This window comes from Caenorhabditis elegans, chromosome II, assembly GCF_000002985.6.
Source record: "Caenorhabditis elegans chromosome II".
Classification (NCBI taxonomy): domain Eukaryota; kingdom Metazoa; phylum Nematoda; class Chromadorea; order Rhabditida; family Rhabditidae; genus Caenorhabditis; species Caenorhabditis elegans.
The window spans coordinates 13,500,627-13,517,800 of NC_003280.10; the positions used below are offsets into that span (position 1 = coordinate 13,500,627).

Here is a 17,174-nt window from a genome sequence, read left to right on the forward strand (position 1 = left end):
TTTTTCTAGGCCACGTGGCAAAAAACCCTCCTTAATCCTTGATATCCCATAGTTCAGCTTCTCCCTCCTCCAATCACTCATCCATCAACCATCTTACCAATGTCAATCACTCAATTTGAAACCTCTTAAGAAAACAGCTGTTCCTGCTGCTCTCCAGAGCTCCAGAGAGAGCTCATAATTGAGGCACACTGCCCCACTGCTTGACAAATAACATGAAAGAATGAATATACGGCGGGAAAATAGAAGAAAAGATTTTGGTGAAGCTGGGCGTGGGGTGTTTTCTTTTTCCATCTTCCCCCACACACCGCTTCTCTGCTTTTTTTCCTCCCCGTTTAGATTTCCGCCTCCCTCCAATTCCGAAAAAAAAGCTTTGATACACTTGGCCTCCAACTTTTTTCCATTCACTTTTTTTTCTAGTGCCCAGTTTTTGAGTGGCCCAGTTTTTTTGTCTGGAAAAATTTTGGGCCATTCTGGAGGCCTGCGAAGTGTCGGCTGTAAACTAGAAAGGTGTCGGCTGATTTTTGAAGCGGCCGACGTTTCACAGGTCCCGCAAAACTTATTACAGGGCCTAAAAATTGTCGGCTGCTCAGCTTTTGTTTCCATTTTTTTTCACAAAAAAAGTTAATTTCCAACTTCCCTCATTATTTATTCAATTTTATAGACATTAATATTCATAAAAAAGACATGTGTTTCCAGGAAACAATAGGCTCGTAAAATTTTGTTTCATTATTTTTTTCTATGAATTTTTTTATTATTTTTCCTTTCATATATAAATGTTTCTAGCTCAATTTGAATGAGAGATAGGGCAGCCGACATAACACGGGTCCTGTAAGATGTCGGTTGCTGTTAGACTTGTGAATCGTCGGCTGCTAACCAGTAAGCTAACTTAAGCGGTCAGCATTATACAGGACGCAAGATGTCGGCTGCTTCATCATATACTTTGCCCTATACAGGTTTTTTAATTGAGAAAAAACTTTTAGACATTTCGGTAGGAAATTTGCATTTTATTTTTTTTGTTGCAAAATTTAAAAAAAATTCTGACATAAAAATATAATTATTTTCTCTCTCTAAATCTCCTATTCCTTCCCGGAAGTTTTTTTTTCCAGCCGAACAAAAATAGGTCGGCGAAAATGACTTTAAAAGTTAATCTCCCTCGAAAATAAAAGTTCAAATCTAATTTATTTGCACTTATATTTATTTATACTTTTTTTGCTAATCCTTAATATTCTGCAAAATATTTTCCTTTGCAGAAGCTCTAATTCTCAGCCGATGTCCGACATAACAAATAGTGGGACATTTCTGCAAGCTTCATCTCCAATCGACACTGCTCTTTTCTTTGTGTTCGCCGCCTTTGTGCTCAACGTGATTGTCGTCATAAGTGAGTTGTGTCATAAAGATATTGGAAAAGTGAATGTGTAAAAATATAGAGCGGAAAATTTAACGCATTTTGGTTTTTTACAACGTTTTTCTAGCTCAATTTAGAGGAAAGTTGATTGAGGAACCCGTGAAATGTCGGCTGCAAGAAAATTATAAAGCAGCCGACACTGCACGGGTCCTAAAAGATTTCGGCTGCTGTGAGACCTGTGAAGCGTCGGCTGCTAACCATTAGGCGAATCTAAGCGGCCGACGTTCCATAGGCCTGCAAGATGTCGGCTGCTTTACTTTGGCAGCCGATAGACGATTGTTCCAGCAAATCTCGACCTTATTCAAAGCAGCCGACATTTTACGGGACCCTAGGGAACCAGTGAAATGTCGGCTGCTAACTCATCTCAACAAAGTTAACCCATGTTTTCTTACAGTAGCCTTCTGCTATTTCGACCCGGCGCCCCACGAACCGGCGTTCGTCTACCGTACCTATCACACCCTGCGGCGGTTGAGTCGACGCAATGGAGAAGCTCGAATTCGAATGTCCATCAAATCAGAAGAGCAGGAGGAGGAGAGCAACGACTCGCCGGCTCAAGTGCTATTTGTGTAGAGATCGAAATATTGCTTCTTCTTCTTCTTCTACTTCTTCCTTCTATACTAGCAACCCCTCTGTCTGTAGTGTGTGTATGAATTTTGCAAGCGCGCTTTTTGATGGGCTTTTTGAAAGGGTGAATACTCATTTTCTTGGTAAGCAGCCGACATTTCGCGGGTCGGTGAAATTCTAGGAGAGCTATATAGCAGCCGACGCCTTGCGGGTCGCTCAAGCAGCCGACATTTTGCAGTTTGCTTAAGCAGCCGACATTTTGCAGGTTGTTTAAAAAGCCGACATTTTGCGGGTTTCTTGAGCAGCCGACACCTTGCAGGTTGCTCAAGCAGCCGACACCTTGCTGGTCGCTTAAGCAGCCGACACCTTGATGGTTGTTCAAGCAGCCGACATCTTGCAGGTTTCTTAAGCAGCGGACACCTTGATGGTTGTTCAAGCAGCCGACATCTTGCAGGTTGCTTAAGCAGCCGACACCTTGAAGGTTTCTTGAGCAGCCGATACCTTGCGGGTTGCTTAAGCAGCGGACACCTTGATGGTTGCTCAAGCAGCCGACACCTTGCTGGTCGCTTAAGCAGCCGACACCTTGATGGTTGTTCAAGCAGCCGACATCTTGCAGGTTTCTTAAGCAGCGGACACCTTGATGGTTGTTCAAGCAGCCGACATCTTGCAGGTTGCTTAAGCAGCCGACACCTTGAAGGTTTCTTGAGCAGCCGATACCTTGCGGGTTGCTTAAGCAGCGGACACCTTGATGGTTGTTCAAGCAACCGACATCTTGCAGGTTGCTTAAGCAGCCGACACCTTACAGGTTGCATAAGCAGATGACACTTTACAGGTTGCTTAAGCAGCCGACACCCTGCAGGTTTCTAGTGCAGTCAAAGCTTGTAGATTACTTTAGCAGCCGGCGCTTTTTAGAGTTTGTATTGCAGCCGTCGACATCTCGCTGGCTCCAAATTCGAAAATGAGTATTCACCACTAGCCGCCGCACTAACTTTCTTTCCTATTTCACCCCAAATCTCTGAAAATCATTGACCATTTTTTGCAGTTCAACTCCTGGTCAACAACTACACTGTGACGTGTGCTCTTCGGTTCTGAAACTGGTATAATTTATGGGATTTTTATTTCGAATTTTTCTTCTTATTTTTGGTCTTGTCTGTGAATATTTGATCTCTTCCCCATTTCACTCATTCGAATTTTTCGTGATTCCTGAAAATGAACATTTTATAAATTATTTATTATGGTTCAAGTGACGCGGAATGCCCAAACAGCGATCAGAAAATTTCTAGAGTTCAGTGGAGCGCGAATGCACATAGTTTCTATCCCTCCCCGTCCTCTGCGGCTCCAAATAAAGAGCCCACCGACGGGCTCTTCCTACAAATTCTAAAAATAGACAAACAATGGATAATTTGCACACCTGCTTGTGTCTTCCCTCAATAACTGACCCATTTCAATACACTGACCAGTGTCACATGCACATTACTGTACAATTATGAGCAATTTACTTCTTTTCTTAATATTTTTCACAATTTTTGCGAATTTTGAAGCCAGAATTCTTCATAGGGTGAGTTGTTTTTTTGTGTAATATCAAGTTTGGGACTGAAATGCCTGCCTGATAGGTTATAGGCAGGTAGGAAGGCAGGCAGATTTAAGATAGGCAGGTAGCAGAAAAGTACAAGAGTGTCGCAAAGGCAGGCATGTATAATAGTAGGCATGCAGATAGGCAGGTATAAGGTAAGCATTTAAACAGGTAGGATGTAGGTAGGCAGGTATAAAATAGGCCCGTAAGTAAGCAGGTAAGCAGGCAGATACAGTGTAGGCACGTAGGCAGGCATGTGTTCTACAATTTTCAGCCTAGAGACTTCCGATGCGGTCGGCTTATAGTTTTTGGTGACAGCCTGTCGGATGATGGAGTTGAAGCCGAGGGAGAAAGTCATGGCTTCCTGAGAAATTGTAATGGAAAAGTTTGGCCCGAGTATGTGAATGCGATGCTTGAATGTGATAGGGTAAGTTGAAGATTTCAAAAAATTTCAACTCACAAAATGTTCAACTCAAAATTTGCAATATTTTGTTAGTTGACAAAATTTTGATAGCTGCGGGCTCCGCGGAGTTACAAGCGTTTGAAAATTGCAGCGAGTAAAGAGTGTGGCGGAGGGGGAGACGCAGACAGCCTCGCCGTCTCCCCTCACCCTTCTGCCTCTCCTCCAGTAAACTTCAAACGCCTGTAACTCCTCGGAGGTAGCAGCTAGCGAAAAGTTATAAACTGAGAAAATATAGGAAATTTTACGAAGAATATTTTGTCAGTTGATAATTTTAACTTTGATCCACTACTTTTTAAGATATAACACATTTTTCGAATTTTTGATATTCAGTACGTCAACTACGCGTACAGCGGCGCCAAATCAGGACCCGGGAACTTCTACTTCGATTCATTTTCTGGAATCCAATGGCAAATAAATCAATTTTTGTCGAATAACAAATTTCTTTCCGATGATCCCTTGGTTATTCTGCAAACCGGCGGAACTATTGATTTTTTCGGCGGCGATACAAATTCCACGGAGGTTGTGGAGAATATTCAGCAAACTATCCAGAATATTACCCAGGTAAGCGTGAATTTACAGAATTCAGACTAAAAAATATTAAAAAAAAAAACGGAAAAATAATGTTTTTCAGACGATGTCAACTGGAACCTTGGTTATTTTATCGCTTCTGGATGTTTCCAATAGTCCAGGTGTGCAGGCAGCTGAAGATTCAGACATCCTTCAAGAACGGCTGGGACATTTGATCGCCGAGACTAATCGGGTAGGAGAATTTTTTTTTCGCGAAATTTTTCATAGCACGTCAGACGGTCCCATTAAATATTGATCTACAAGAAAAAACCATGTGAGAGAAATTGAGAAGTCTCCTTTTAAAGCCGCGCATTTTTTGTAGATCAAACCGAAATGGGACACTCTGACACCTCGTGTCATAGTTTTCCGATAAAAACATTCAGTTTTAAACAAATCGTGACAAAAACTATACATGGGCTTCTGGTCTTTCTCATTACATTTTTCGCGCTCCATTGACAATCGCCTGCCGGACAACGCGTGGGAAAGTCATGCAATACATTTAGTTTTACTATGAATACCAAGCCGCAAAGCGACACGCCACGCGCCGTAAAAAAAAATTTAAAGAAAAAAATCAATTTAAAGGCGCACACCTCTTTGAATGCAACAAAAATTTGTCGTGGCGAGACCCCGGGTACCTTGTACTTTTTTCCAGCAACTCCACCACATCGTCCTGGACAGTGACCTGGGCACCCGTCGCCTCAACCCATTTCTTCGTGTCCGATTAATCGATATTAATACAGTCGCGTTGGCAGCTATGCAATCATTGAACACTACCGAACCATTTACTCATCATTCACCGGATCTCATGTGAGTACACACAAAAATTGAGAGGGGGCAGGCCTACCTGCCTACCTTTACCTACTTCGAAAGTATTTTATTTTTTTATTTCAACATTTATCACATTAATTTAAATGAGATTAAAATAATAAGTCCGCCGGCCAATGAGCGACACTAGCCACGCCCCCTGCCCTTCGCTGATTGGTCCGAGTCTTTTTGACACTTTAACCCTAACATTTTTATCAAATTTTTTTTTTCAAAACTTCCCTAAGACGGAACTACTTTATAAAAGTCATCGTCTAAAAAGCAGTTACAATCCAAAATTTTCCACATTTCAGCACTTTCACCCCCGATTTGTCACTATACAAACATTCTGAACCCCTTTTGGAGGTTTCTATTTACTTATCACATTAGTCTAAAATTTTGATAACAATATATTAATGATGTGAAAAGATTAAAAATGTAAATTTATAGTTGCGGTCGGGGGAAAATTAGTAGGAAAAAGCAGAAAAATGTGAATTTTGAACCTAAACTTGTCCACGAGGAGTACACAGTGAGTTTTTCAGTAGATCGCATTTGCGTCTGTTTCTGTTTCAAAAAATTTTCGCTCAAAAAATATCGAACACTTTTCTTGAAAAACAGAAAAAATTAGCGAAAATTTAAAATTTCAAAATTAAAAATTTGCGAAAAAAATCGTGCTCCGTTGATAAACTTGCTGTGTACTCCACGTGGACAATTCCAATTTTTTTTCTTTTCAGTCCCCAAGCAATCTACAAATATGCCTACCATGACCTCTGGAATCCGTCGACAATTGTCCACTACCACATTGCAAAGGAAATCGTTCGAAATCTTCAACAATTCTAGACTATTGATATTGACTATTACACCAGTTTTCTGTATATTTCTTAAAATAAAGACATGTTGGAAAACCCAGTAATCACCCAGTAATCTTTAAACGTCTGTAACTCTGCGGAGGTATAAGTTATCCAAAAGTTACTAGCTAGTAAAATATAGAAAATTTTCTGTTAAACACTTTGTTAGTTAAATATTTTTTGATATGTGTTCTCTCAGAAGAGTTACAGCCGTTTGACACAGATGTCGAGAATGATACTCTCAACTCAATTTCTCTTTGAAAACTTCAAATACACGTAACTCCACGGATATTCAAGTTATCTAAAAACTGCTAACTATTAAAATATAGGAAATTTTCTGTAAAACATTTTGTTAGTAGACTACTTTTTGATAACTTCCACCTACAATGAGCTACAACCGTCAATAATTTTTGTCACAGTATCATCCAGTTTGTCCATTGAAAAGAATATTGGCTTAGCCTACATGCCTACATGACTACATGCCTACATGCCTACATGCCTACATGCCTACATGCCTACATGCCTACATGCTTACATGCCCACATGCCTACATACCTACATGCCTACAAAACACCTGTAACTCCGCGGAGATTTGAGATATCAAAAGTTTTTTCAAAGTTTGTTTATTGCGAATTTTAAAATTTTAAAACAACCCTAATTATAAGACTAATACGTATATTACAAAGTTAAGACCCGAATTATGTGTTCTAAAAATATTTGCCAAATACATTTTAAGCCTTTAACCCTTATCAAAGAATTTAATTTCCACCCATTCCCATGTGCCTTTAATAAATTCCCATTTTATAATACAAGCCAAAATCAAACAACCAACTAAGCTCCTTTTTGTGCTCCAAAATTCCGAAAATCATCACTAATACCTGTATGCATGTGTGCGTCTGAAAGCGCGCTGACAAATTATTGAAAAGTGATAAGGATGGGAAAAAGGATGGCGGGTGATAACCGAGAAAGTCATTTTGGCAACGATGGCCGGCCCGGGCTCCGGCAACATCGTACACACCTTATTACTGGTGAGTTTTTATGGTTTTTTTGGGTTAAAAATTGTTAGTACAGTGGTTCTTAAAAAAGGTTATGCGCCTTTAAATATATTTATGTATGTTGACAAATTATTTATTTTAAAAAATTTAAAAATTGTACAGCCTGCACCTTTTGTTATTCACTTTCTGAACCTGCCTGTAACTTCAAATTTTTATTCGATTTTTATAGTTACTTTGTGCTTAACTTTCCGTTTTACAAATTTTGATAGACCAATAAAACAAAGTGATAAGTGATATAACAAAGGGGGAATAGGTTCTAGTTTGTGATTCCAGTTTTTAGGCTTCATAACTTCCCGGAGGTGAGAGCTATATAAATATTTTAACAAGCGAAATGTTCTTCATAAAATTTACAATATTATTGCAGTTGAAATTTTTTGATAGCTATACGCTCCGCAGAGATGCGAGCTTGTGAAAAGTTAGGAAAAAGTGTATGGGGATAGGAGAGACGCAGAGAGCGAGCGCGTCTGCGTCTCCTCTCACCCCATTGTATTTCTTCTCCTCCTCCTTCCAACTTTAAACGCGCATAACTCCACGGGGAAGAGAGCTATCAAAAAGTTGCCAACAGACGAAATGCTTAAAATTTTATAGGCAACATTTTGCTAATTGACTATTTTTCCTCAACTCTATTGGTTTCAAAGATACCCTTTTTTCTTCCAGGTAGCAGGAATTGTCCTGACCGCTGGTGTCCTCGGAGTAGTCATCGCAATCCTTGTAAATGAGAACAACACCAACACCAACACCAACACAATCTACAATGGCACCAATACCTACAACTCGACAATCCAATATAACTCTACATATGTCTACAATAGTACCATCATCGAAATCGATATCGCCTGTAAGTAGAGTTTTTTTCTGGAATAGTTTGACAAGAACTTGCTCTTATCGGAGGGTTTATTCAGCAAAAAGATGACTTTTTGATAATGATAAGGGATGAAAAATTATGTGATGCAAGAGAAAAAAGAAAAATTGTTTCAGCAAAAGTGTTGAATGTTGCTCAGCCAGCGAAGGTTAGTCCAGGGACCGACAAGTACAACTCCTACCAGCAAGTCGTGCAGTTGTTCAAGTGAGTTTTGCAGTCCGGGCCGTTTGGGCCTGATTGTGGTCAGATATCTGGTCTAGGAACGGCCAAGCTTTGATCAACTTCAGGCTAAGATTCAGTTTAGATGTTCCTGACTAGTACCAGTCTAGGCTTGATCACATAGAAATTCTTCAGGGCCTCCGTCAACCTATCAGTGGATCCTTGCAATGACTTCTACGCGTACACCTGCGGCAACTTCAAGGGTGACATGAGCTTCGATATTTCCGATAACTCTAACACCAATGATATGGTCACCCGCTTGACTAACGATACCTACATCAGCACTGCGGTGAGTTGTTAATCGTGTTTACGTGGTGTCAGGATGTCTCATTGCGGTTTGATCTACAAAAAATGCGGGAATTTTTACGCAGAAAAATTGCGGCATCAGCACGCTCTTAACCATGCGATATCAGACGAAATGTCTGCGCCTCACCTCCCGCATTTTTCGAAGATCAAAGCGAAATGGAATGTTATATATATATATATATATTTCAGCCTCTCCCAGTCCAACAAACCCGCTGGTACTTTGACACTTGCGTGAATGCCCGTCAAAACTGGAACACCATCGCCGATGGCAGCGTCGTCACCGCCGCCATCAACCAGCTCGCCGCAGGAAACCCCGGAAAACACGAAAACAGCACGAAGTTCCCATTCCCAATGTTGGATCAGAAAACCGATGTGACAACTTTCCCGGATAGATTTGGATTGGGTTATCTCACCGGATCATTGACCGCTCAGGGAGTAGACACCATCATCTCGGCAGGAGTCGACACAAACTGGAAGGATCCCGCTGGGCCTGAAGGATTCGCGTACTTGATCGATCAGCCGACCACTTTTGCACCGAACACCTATTACTTGAAGGATTTCGATGCGTTGAATGCTTCGTTAGTTCACTTTTTGATATCTATACTACTAGTAAGCTAAAAAATTTCAGCTTGACATACCAGATCACTGAAAACATGCTCCAGTTGGCTAAAGTCCAGAACAAGACATTGGACGCTAATATTCTTGCCAAGGACGTTCAGGACATTATCAAGCTTGATTATCTCCTCGCCACAAAATTCTCCACGGACGACACAACTCGCCGTCAGTACGACAGAAGTTACAACCCAAACACGTTGCCTCAACTTTTGACGCAATATCACAAAGATGTTTTCAGGTTAGGACTTCTAGAAACTTCAAGGGCTCTCTGCCTTGCCAGCAAAGATTGCATTACGCCCTAGGCCAGTAGATCACAGGTTTATTGCTTCAGTAGCACGGACATTCACTGGCTTTTGCTCGACAATTTTGCCGCACACCCCGTCTCGTTGCGATTTGCCAAAAAGCTTTAGAATTGAAACAGAAAATCTCGGCAATGAATTTCAAGCCCTAGCCTGACCAACATTCTATACCTTTTTTCCAGCTGGCACATGTTCCTGCCAATCGCCGTCGGAACCGCCGAGCACGTACTCGACAAGCTTCTCGACCAGGGAAGCGGCTACAACTACTACATCACCATGGAGCCAACCAAGCTCAACATGCTGCTCACATCTCTCAACAAGGACAACACTCTTGGCATCACGCCAAGAGCTCTCGTCAATTACTTCTACTATCGTCTCGTCGACTCGCTCAGTGAATTCCTTCCAGCACCACCTGCCGTAAGTTCAGCCGAACTGCTAGCCTTAAGTTAGAACAATCCAGATCAATTTTTCAGGGAAACATGATCCGTCCATTCGTGAAGATTGAGAGACAACCTGTTGGACGTCCAAGACACGTTCTTCCAGAGGATCGAAAATATGAGAGAAAACTGATCGAAGATCTGACTGAGGCCCAGTACAGTTGTGCACAAGAAACTATCGATATCCAGTACGCCAACGCTCGTCTCTTCATCGACCAGATCTACCCAACCGCCACTGACCGTAAGAATGTCCGCGAGCACGTCGCCAAGGTGGCAAGCAGTATTGTCATCGGATTCCGATCAATGATCGATCAACTCAACTGGATGACACCATCAACCAAGAAGGGTGCCTACAACAAAATCGAGAATCTCGTCAAGAACATTGCCTATCCCGACTGGATCACTGATGACGCTCAGCTGACCGCATACCATGCCCCCATGAACTTCACCAAGACAGACACCTACGTCGATATGTTCTTCAACGTCCAGAACTTCAATCTCTACTCGCAATGGGATCAGCTAGTGCAGGGACCCGCAGACCGTACCGGGTTCAATGGACCACCAGGAATCACCAATGCTTGGTATCAGCCAGAGCTCAACTCGATCACCTTCCCCGCTGGAATTCTTAAAAAGCCATTCTACGACTTCAACTGGCCAGCGTCGGTTAACTTCGGAGCAATGGGAGTGATTGCCGGGCACGAGTTGACTCACGGATTTGATGATCAGGGAGTTCAGTGGAATGGAGTGGGAACACTCAGCGGGTAAGTGAGGGATTTTGTGGGATTACAGTGTAGGCTTAGGCTTAGGCTTAGGCTTCGACTTATGCTTATGCTTTGGCTTTAGCTAAGACTTAGACTTAGGCTTACGCTTAGGCTTAAACTCATGCTTAGGGTTAGGCTTAGGCTCAGGCTCACGCTCAGGATTAGACTTAGGCTTAGGCTTTGACTTAGGCTTAGGCAGATTCTTAGGCTTCGGCTTAGGCTTAGGCTTAGGCTTAGTCTTAGGATTCGTCCCAGGCTTAAGCCTGTGGATTACTGTGAAAGTGTAGATGACGCCAAGATGAAGCCATCATCAGTCCGTCCAAGTTTCTGTACAAAAACCGTAATGTCGCTTTTTTCAGATGGATGGACGCCACATCAAAGGTTTCCTTCACCAACATGGCCCAATGCGTCGTCAACGAGTACAGCGGATTCTGCCCACTCGACAAGGCAACGTACGGATCGGCCGCCTGTATTGACGGAGCTCAAACCCAGGGAGAAAACATCGCTGACAACGGAGGAATTCACTCCGCATTCCGTGCCTACAAGAACTACGTGGATCTTTACGGTCCTGATCCAGTTCTCCCGGATCCTCAATTGCAGTACTTCAACCCAGATCAGCTCTTCTTCTTGAGTTTCGCTCAAGTTTGGTGCCAGATGCCGTACACCGATGCTCAGTTCCTTCGTCAGATCCTTGTCGACGTGCACTCTCCGTCGATCTATCGTGTTCTTGGAACAATCCAGAACTTCCCAGCGTTCAAGACGGCCTTCAACTGCCCATCTTCCACATATGCTCCGGATAATCATTGCAATGTTTGGGTATCCGACATTGATACTAGTAAGTTATCGAGAACGTGGTGCTAACAGTAAAAATGTTTGTTTCAGCATTCGGACTTCCAAATGTCAAGACCGACATCAATGTGGTCCCGGAGGCCCCGATTACTTCAACCAATGTTGACAAGATGAACGCTTATCAGATGGCTGTTGACTATTACGCGGTTCGTTCAAAATTGTTTACTATGTATAAAGTTGGTGTGGGGTAATGTCCAGGTACTGTAGGGGTACTGTAGGGATATAGTTGGATCTTTGTAGGGTTACTGTAGGTTGGGAAAACTTGAATTTTTAGCTTTTGAAGAGGTATTGGGTTGGGAGTTGGTGGGGGATAAAGTCAAGACACTGTAGTGGTACTGTAGGGGTACTGTAGGATTACTGTAGGGTTACTGTAGTTTGGGAAAATTTTAATTTGTAGCTTTTGAAGAGGTATTAGGTTGGGAGTTGGTGGGGGATAAAGCCAAGGTACTGTAGTGGTACTGTAGGGGTACTGTAGAATTACTGTAGGGTTACTGTAGGTTGGGAACATTTGAATTTTTAGCTTTTGAATAGGTATTGGGCTGGGAGTTGGTGAGGGATAAAGTCAAGGTACTGTAGTGGTACTGTAGGAATACTGTAGGGTTACTGTAGGTTGGGAAAATTTGAATTTTTAGCTCTTGAATAGGTATTGGGTTGAGAGTGGGTGGGGGATATAGTCAAGGTACTGTAGTGGTACTGAAGGGGTACTGTAGGAATACTGTACGGTTACGGTAGTTTGGGAAATTTTGAATTTTTAGCTTTTGAAGAGGTATTGGGTTGGGAGTTGGTGGGGGATAAAGTCAAGGTACTGTAGTGGTACTGGAGGGGTACTGTAGGATTACTTTAGGGTTACTGTAGGCTGGGAAATTTTGAATTTTTAGTTTTTGAAAAGGAATCGGGTTGGGAGTTGGTGAGGGATAAAGTCAAGGTACTGTAGTGGTACTGTAGGCCGGTGGCGGCGGTCAGCGGCTGGTATATTATACCTGAAGCCTTTAAAAAAATGTTCTTTCAGAAATCCGTGAACACCGCCATCGATCCATGCGACGACTTCTACTCCTACGCCTGTGGAAACTTCAACCAATCCGTCTCCTTCTACACTGCCCGCGCCCAGAATCTCGTTTACATGGCACAAAAGCTCGAGGATCCAACTTACCAGACCACTATCAATAGTAGCCCGGCTTTGAAGAAGGAGAAGCAGCTGTACAACGCGTGTCTTACAGCCACCGCCAGCTCTCAGAGCGAGGATCAAATCCTCATTTCGAAGAATTATATTCAAACTAAAGTAGATGATCTCAAGACACTTATTGGTCAAGACTTCACACTTGTCAATGGAGGAGCACCAAAACTTCCATCCGCTAAACAAATCGGAGATGCCCTAGGATACCTCTCATTCGAACAAGGTATTGATACTCTGATCAGCCCACTTGTCGACACCTACTGGATTGATAACAGTAAGGGATATCAGATGTTCATCGATCAGAACACCGCTTATCTGTCAAAGACCTATTACCAACCAGCTGCATGGAAGATTGAGAAGCCGAAGTACTTGAAGATGGCTCTGGATGTTGTCACAAGATACGCCAGGGAGCAAAATATCACTTTACCAGCTGGAGCAAGTGATCTTCTCTCCAATGTTTTGGACTATGAGCAGAACATTGCAGTCAAGTACAGTACTGATGATAATACTCGTAGACAATTCCAACGTTCTTGGAATCTTACGAAAACTAGTGACTTGGTAACTAAATACAATTTCATGGATTGGATGACATACCTTTCCCATGCACCAAATGCCGTGAAGGCTAAGATCACTGACGCCAACTATCAGGTCTCTGTAATGGAAGTTGATAGACTCACCCACTTCTCTGCTGACTACCTCCAACAATCTCCAGAACTTCTTGTCAACTTGCTCTTTGTCCGTCTCTTGTTAGGAAATGCGCAGTACATTCCATCGTACGCATCGGCATTCCGCGGAATGACCGACGAATCCATCTTCCTGGGACTCTCCAGAAGAAAGACAATTCCAAATCACATTCCACCACCAAACTTCGACCTGGAAGCCAATGGACCAGCTTGTGCAAGTGTCGCCAATAACTTGATGCAATTCGCCAATGGACGTGTCTTTGTGGATTACATGTACCCGACTGCTCAAGATGTGACGAACATTCGTAAATCTGCTGGTGGTATTATCAAGAATGTGATCAGCTCGTTCCAAGGAATGATTGATCAGTTGGATTGGATGGCTCCAGATACAAAGCAGAAGGCCTATGCAAAGACTGTTCAAATTCGTGAGTTGATATTTTGTGGGGTATTTGATGCACGCACGTAGTGCCAGAATGCCCTATGATCTCCGAGAAGTGCGGGAATTTGGACGCGTCTAGACGGCTAAAAGTGTTCTGACGTCACATTTTTCTGGAAAAAAATTCCCGCATTTTTCGTAGATCAAAGCGCGATGGGGCAGCCTGACACCACGTGTGCACGGCTCGACCAATCTTTGAGCAAGTGTACAGACTTTGACCAAACCTCACCACAATTTCTGTTTCCTGACAAACTGTTTTTAGTTGTCAAAAGAACAGTTTGTCAAGGAATGCTCATTTCTTGGCCTAGCATTAGCAAACATGTGAGGTCTCCCAGAAACCAAAAACTGCGCGAAACTTTTGTTCCGAGGTCTTGCCAACGTCGGTCGGTAGTCCGTCAAAGACCTGACAAAAACTGTCAACTAACATAATTTTCAGAACAAAACATTGCCTTCCCTGACTGGATCAAGAACGACACTCTTCTGGGCAACTACTACTCTACCCTGGTTATTGCTGACTCTGACAACTTCTACGACATCTACGACAAGCTCATCAAGTTCAACATCTTCGTCCAGTACAACCAACTCAACGCGGCCCAAACCGACAGAACCGACTTCCTCGGACAACCCGGAACCGTCAATGCCTGGTATCAACCCGAGCTGAACTCGATCACCTTCCCAGCCGGAATCCTCGTCCCGCCATACTTCAATCCAAACTGGCCACCAAGCATCAATTACGGAGGAATGGGATTGGTCGCCGGACACGAGTTGACTCACGGATTTGACGATCAGGGAGTTCAATGGGGACCGACTGGAAACCTGGCCAGATGGATGGATGATAATTCTATGGCCGGATTCAAAAACATGTCACAGTGTGTTATCAATGAGTACAGTGGATTCTGTCCATTGAATGCGACGAACTACTCGCCAAATTGTGTCAAGGGGCCGCAGACTCAAGGAGAGAATATTGCTGATAACGGAGGTAGGTTTGGACTGAGGTTGAGCATATCTCGGGGCTTCAGCAAGTGATCGTTGTGCGGCAACCGGCTCGGCATTTGGCTCTAGCTTCTTGCAAAAGTTTGGCCCAAAAAATATTAATATTAACTTGGATCAGAAGTTGGCTAAACTTGGACCAACGTTGGGCAAGACTTTGGCAAAACTTGGATTCGGGCGACATCAAAGTTTAACCCAAGTTTCACCCAACTCTTGCCAAACTTCGACCCAGGTTTAGAACAAAAAAAAGTTTGGGCCAAAGTTTAGCCAAATGCCGATGAGATGTTCGGACACCCAACAATTGCCGAAGTTGCCCAACCCAAAAAATTTCGGCAACCGGCAACTTGGTCGCCGGTTGCCGCACAGCCCTGGTTCCGACCTAGGTAGCATCGAGACTTGCTCAAAGAGAGAAGCCTATAGCCACCCCTAGGCTTCTGAGATTCTCTTACCCAATCACTTTTTCCAGGTGTCCACGCCGCGTTCAACGCCTACAAGACCCATCAATCCCTCGACGGACCCGATCCACGACTTCCCGATCGTCTCTTCGGCCAGTTCACCCACGATCAGCTCTTCTTCATGAGCTTCGCCCAGGTTTGGTGTGAAGTCCGACGGACCGATGACGCGTTGTACACTCAAATTATGGTCGACCCACACTCACCGTCAATGTACAGAGTTTATGGAACGATTCAGGTAAGGGATGCTCCTTCTACTTATGTTAGCACTTTTTCCTGTTTCAGAACTTCCCAGCGTTCCAAACGGCGTTCAACTGCCCACTTGGCTCGAAGAGTGCTCCGGAACAACACTGTGAAGTATGGGTTCCGGGAAAATATCAATAATTATGTTTTGAGCTTACAATTAGAAAATTATTTCCTACTAAATATTGTTTTCATGTATTTTATTACACTGTTAAATATTGGATGTTTCATCAATAAAATTTTAAAATTTATATACATAGCTCGGCCGCAAGTCTGCCTGCCTGCCTGCCTGCCTACCTAGAGCCTATTTTTCATAATTTTGTCCTTCTGTAATTTCTGGAATTCCCCAAGTCCTAAAAACATTTTAGAGAAAACCCTTCAAGCCTGCTGAAATAACAATAACAATTACTGGAAAAAGTTACAGCGACGACTAGTGGAAATTGCATTAAGCAGCCGGATTTTGTGTGTCAGAAGTAAGAGATCAAAGTAATAAGTGGTCATTTTAAATGCACATAACACCTGGCGTAAGACTAGCAAATTTTCAGGAATCAGAATCATGTAGTAGTAGATGGAAAAAATGAGGAATTCTTCTTCCAAAACATTTCTTTTTTTTCTAAGAACTTTTTGTTGGCTAAAATTTTTACAAATTAATTTATTCCGGAATTTTTTTAAAAATTGGTTTGTTAATTTTAAGGAAATTTCAGTCTATTCTAAAACATTCTTGAGATATTTTTGGTTGAAAAATAATTTTTTGCCTGATTTTCTTTCTCCAAAATTAGGGCAATTTTTTCACAATTCAGAGTTTTAATAGTTTTTTTCTGAAACAAAAAGTTGCAACCGGGAAAAAAATCGGTGGCCGAGTTTTTCATTTTTTCTAGGCCACAGAACAACACTGAAACCTGTTCTTCATCTGAAATTTAGAAAAATAATTGGTGGCCGAAATTCTTATATTCCCAGTCCACGCAGAAAAAAAACCGAGTTGTGTACGTTTTCTGAAGTTCCAAAAAAAAAATCAGTAGCCGTGTTTTCCATATTTCTAGTCCACATAGCAAAAACCGAGTGGTAAAGTTATCTGAAAGTTTTAAGAAATCGGTGGCCGAGTTTTTTTTAAAATATTATATTTCTAGGCCACGTAGCAAAAACCGGGTGGTGTATGTTACCTGAAATTAAAAAAAAATGGTGGCCGAAATTTTTATATTCCCAGGCCATATAGAAAAAACCCGAGTTGAGTACGTTTTTTGAAATTCCAAAAAAATCGGTGGCCGAATTTTTCATATTTCTAGGCCACATAGCAAAAACCCCGAGTTGAGTATGTTACCTGGAAATTAAAAAAAAGTTGGTGGCAGAGATTTTAATTTTTTCTAGGCCATCAAAAATAATCCAGTCCGGTAGGTCATCTGGAATTCCAAAAAAAAATCGGTGGCCGAGTTTTTTTTTAAATTTCTAGGCGCGTATCCAAAAGCCGAGTTGTGTACATTTTCTGAAACTCCAAAAAAAAATCGATGGCCGATTTGTTTAATATTTCTAGGCCATCAATAAAAAAACCAAGCCCTGTAGGTCATCTGGAATTCC

General features: G+C 42.3%; 3 protein-coding genes and 2 non-coding genes across 6 annotated transcripts; 4 read left to right on the forward strand and 1 right to left on the reverse strand.

The window, feature by feature from the left end:
* The first annotated feature begins 1,250 nt into the window (after positions 1–1,250).
* On the forward strand, positions 1,251–3,185 carry F45H10.5 (uncharacterized protein). The gene is made up of 3 exons (NM_001444164.1): positions 1,251–1,378; positions 1,800–2,036; positions 3,012–3,185. Exons 1-2 carry the CDS (start codon positions 1,270–1,272, stop codon positions 1,973–1,975), a joined length of 285 nt encoding a protein of 94 aa, NP_001431030.1. The 5' UTR covers positions 1,251–1,269; the 3' UTR covers positions 1,976–2,036; positions 3,012–3,185.
* Positions 3,186–3,326: 141 nt separating this feature from the next.
* On the forward strand, positions 3,327–6,282 carry F54F11.1 (SGNH_hydro domain-containing protein). Its single transcript, NM_064440.3, has 6 exons — positions 3,327–3,527; positions 3,817–3,969; positions 4,336–4,566; positions 4,637–4,765; positions 5,225–5,379; positions 6,108–6,282. Exons 1-6 carry the CDS (start codon positions 3,456–3,458, stop codon positions 6,211–6,213), a joined length of 846 nt encoding a protein of 281 aa, NP_496841.1. The 5' UTR covers positions 3,327–3,455; the 3' UTR covers positions 6,214–6,282.
* Positions 6,283–7,192: 910 nt separating this feature from the next.
* On the forward strand, positions 7,193–15,852 carry nep-17 (Peptidase_M13_N domain-containing protein; the record flags this gene model as incomplete). Of its 2 annotated transcripts, NM_001267466.3 has the most annotated exons (14): positions 7,193–7,249; positions 7,934–8,114; positions 8,255–8,342; positions 8,493–8,646; positions 8,853–9,241; positions 9,292–9,516; positions 9,760–9,994; positions 10,051–10,775; positions 11,135–11,610; positions 11,658–11,770; positions 12,634–13,906; positions 14,354–14,896; positions 15,374–15,597; positions 15,645–15,852. In NM_001267466.3, 14 exons carry the CDS (start codon positions 7,205–7,207, stop codon positions 15,741–15,743), a joined length of 4,770 nt encoding a protein of 1,589 aa, NP_001254395.1. The 2 variants fall into 2 exon arrangements, with proteins under 2 accessions (NP_001254395.1, NP_001254396.1); NM_001267467.3 differs by lacking the exons at positions 7,193–7,249; positions 7,934–8,114; positions 8,255–8,342 and having other exon boundaries at positions 8,566–8,646; positions 15,645–15,743.
* F54F11.4 lies at positions 10,804–10,890 on the reverse strand. Its single transcript, NR_051838.1, has one exon. It is a non-coding gene; the product is annotated as an Unclassified non-coding RNA F54F11.4 (non-coding RNA).
* On the forward strand, positions 10,804–10,890 carry F54F11.5. Its single transcript, NR_051837.1, has one exon. It is a non-coding gene; the product is annotated as an Unclassified non-coding RNA F54F11.5 (non-coding RNA).
* Positions 15,853–17,174: the final 1,322 nt, after the last annotated feature.

Coding starts and splice junctions, on each gene's coding strand:
- F45H10.5 (NM_001444164.1), top strand. CDS start 1,270: ATGTCCGACATAACAAATAGTGGGACATTTCTGCAAGCTTCATCTCCA. Junction 1,379..1,799: donor CAACGTGATTGTCGTCATAA/GTGAGTTGTGTC, acceptor GTTTTCTTACAG/TAGCCTTCTGCTATTTCGAC.
- F54F11.1 (NM_064440.3), top strand. CDS start 3,456: ATGAGCAATTTACTTCTTTTCTTAATATTTTTCACAATTTTTGCGAAT. Junction 3,970..4,335: donor CGATGCTTGAATGTGATAGG/GTAAGTTGAAGA, acceptor TTTGATATTCAG/TACGTCAACTACGCGTACAG. Junction 5,380..6,107: donor CATCATTCACCGGATCTCAT/GTGAGTACACAC, acceptor TTTTCTTTTCAG/TCCCCAAGCAATCTACAAAT.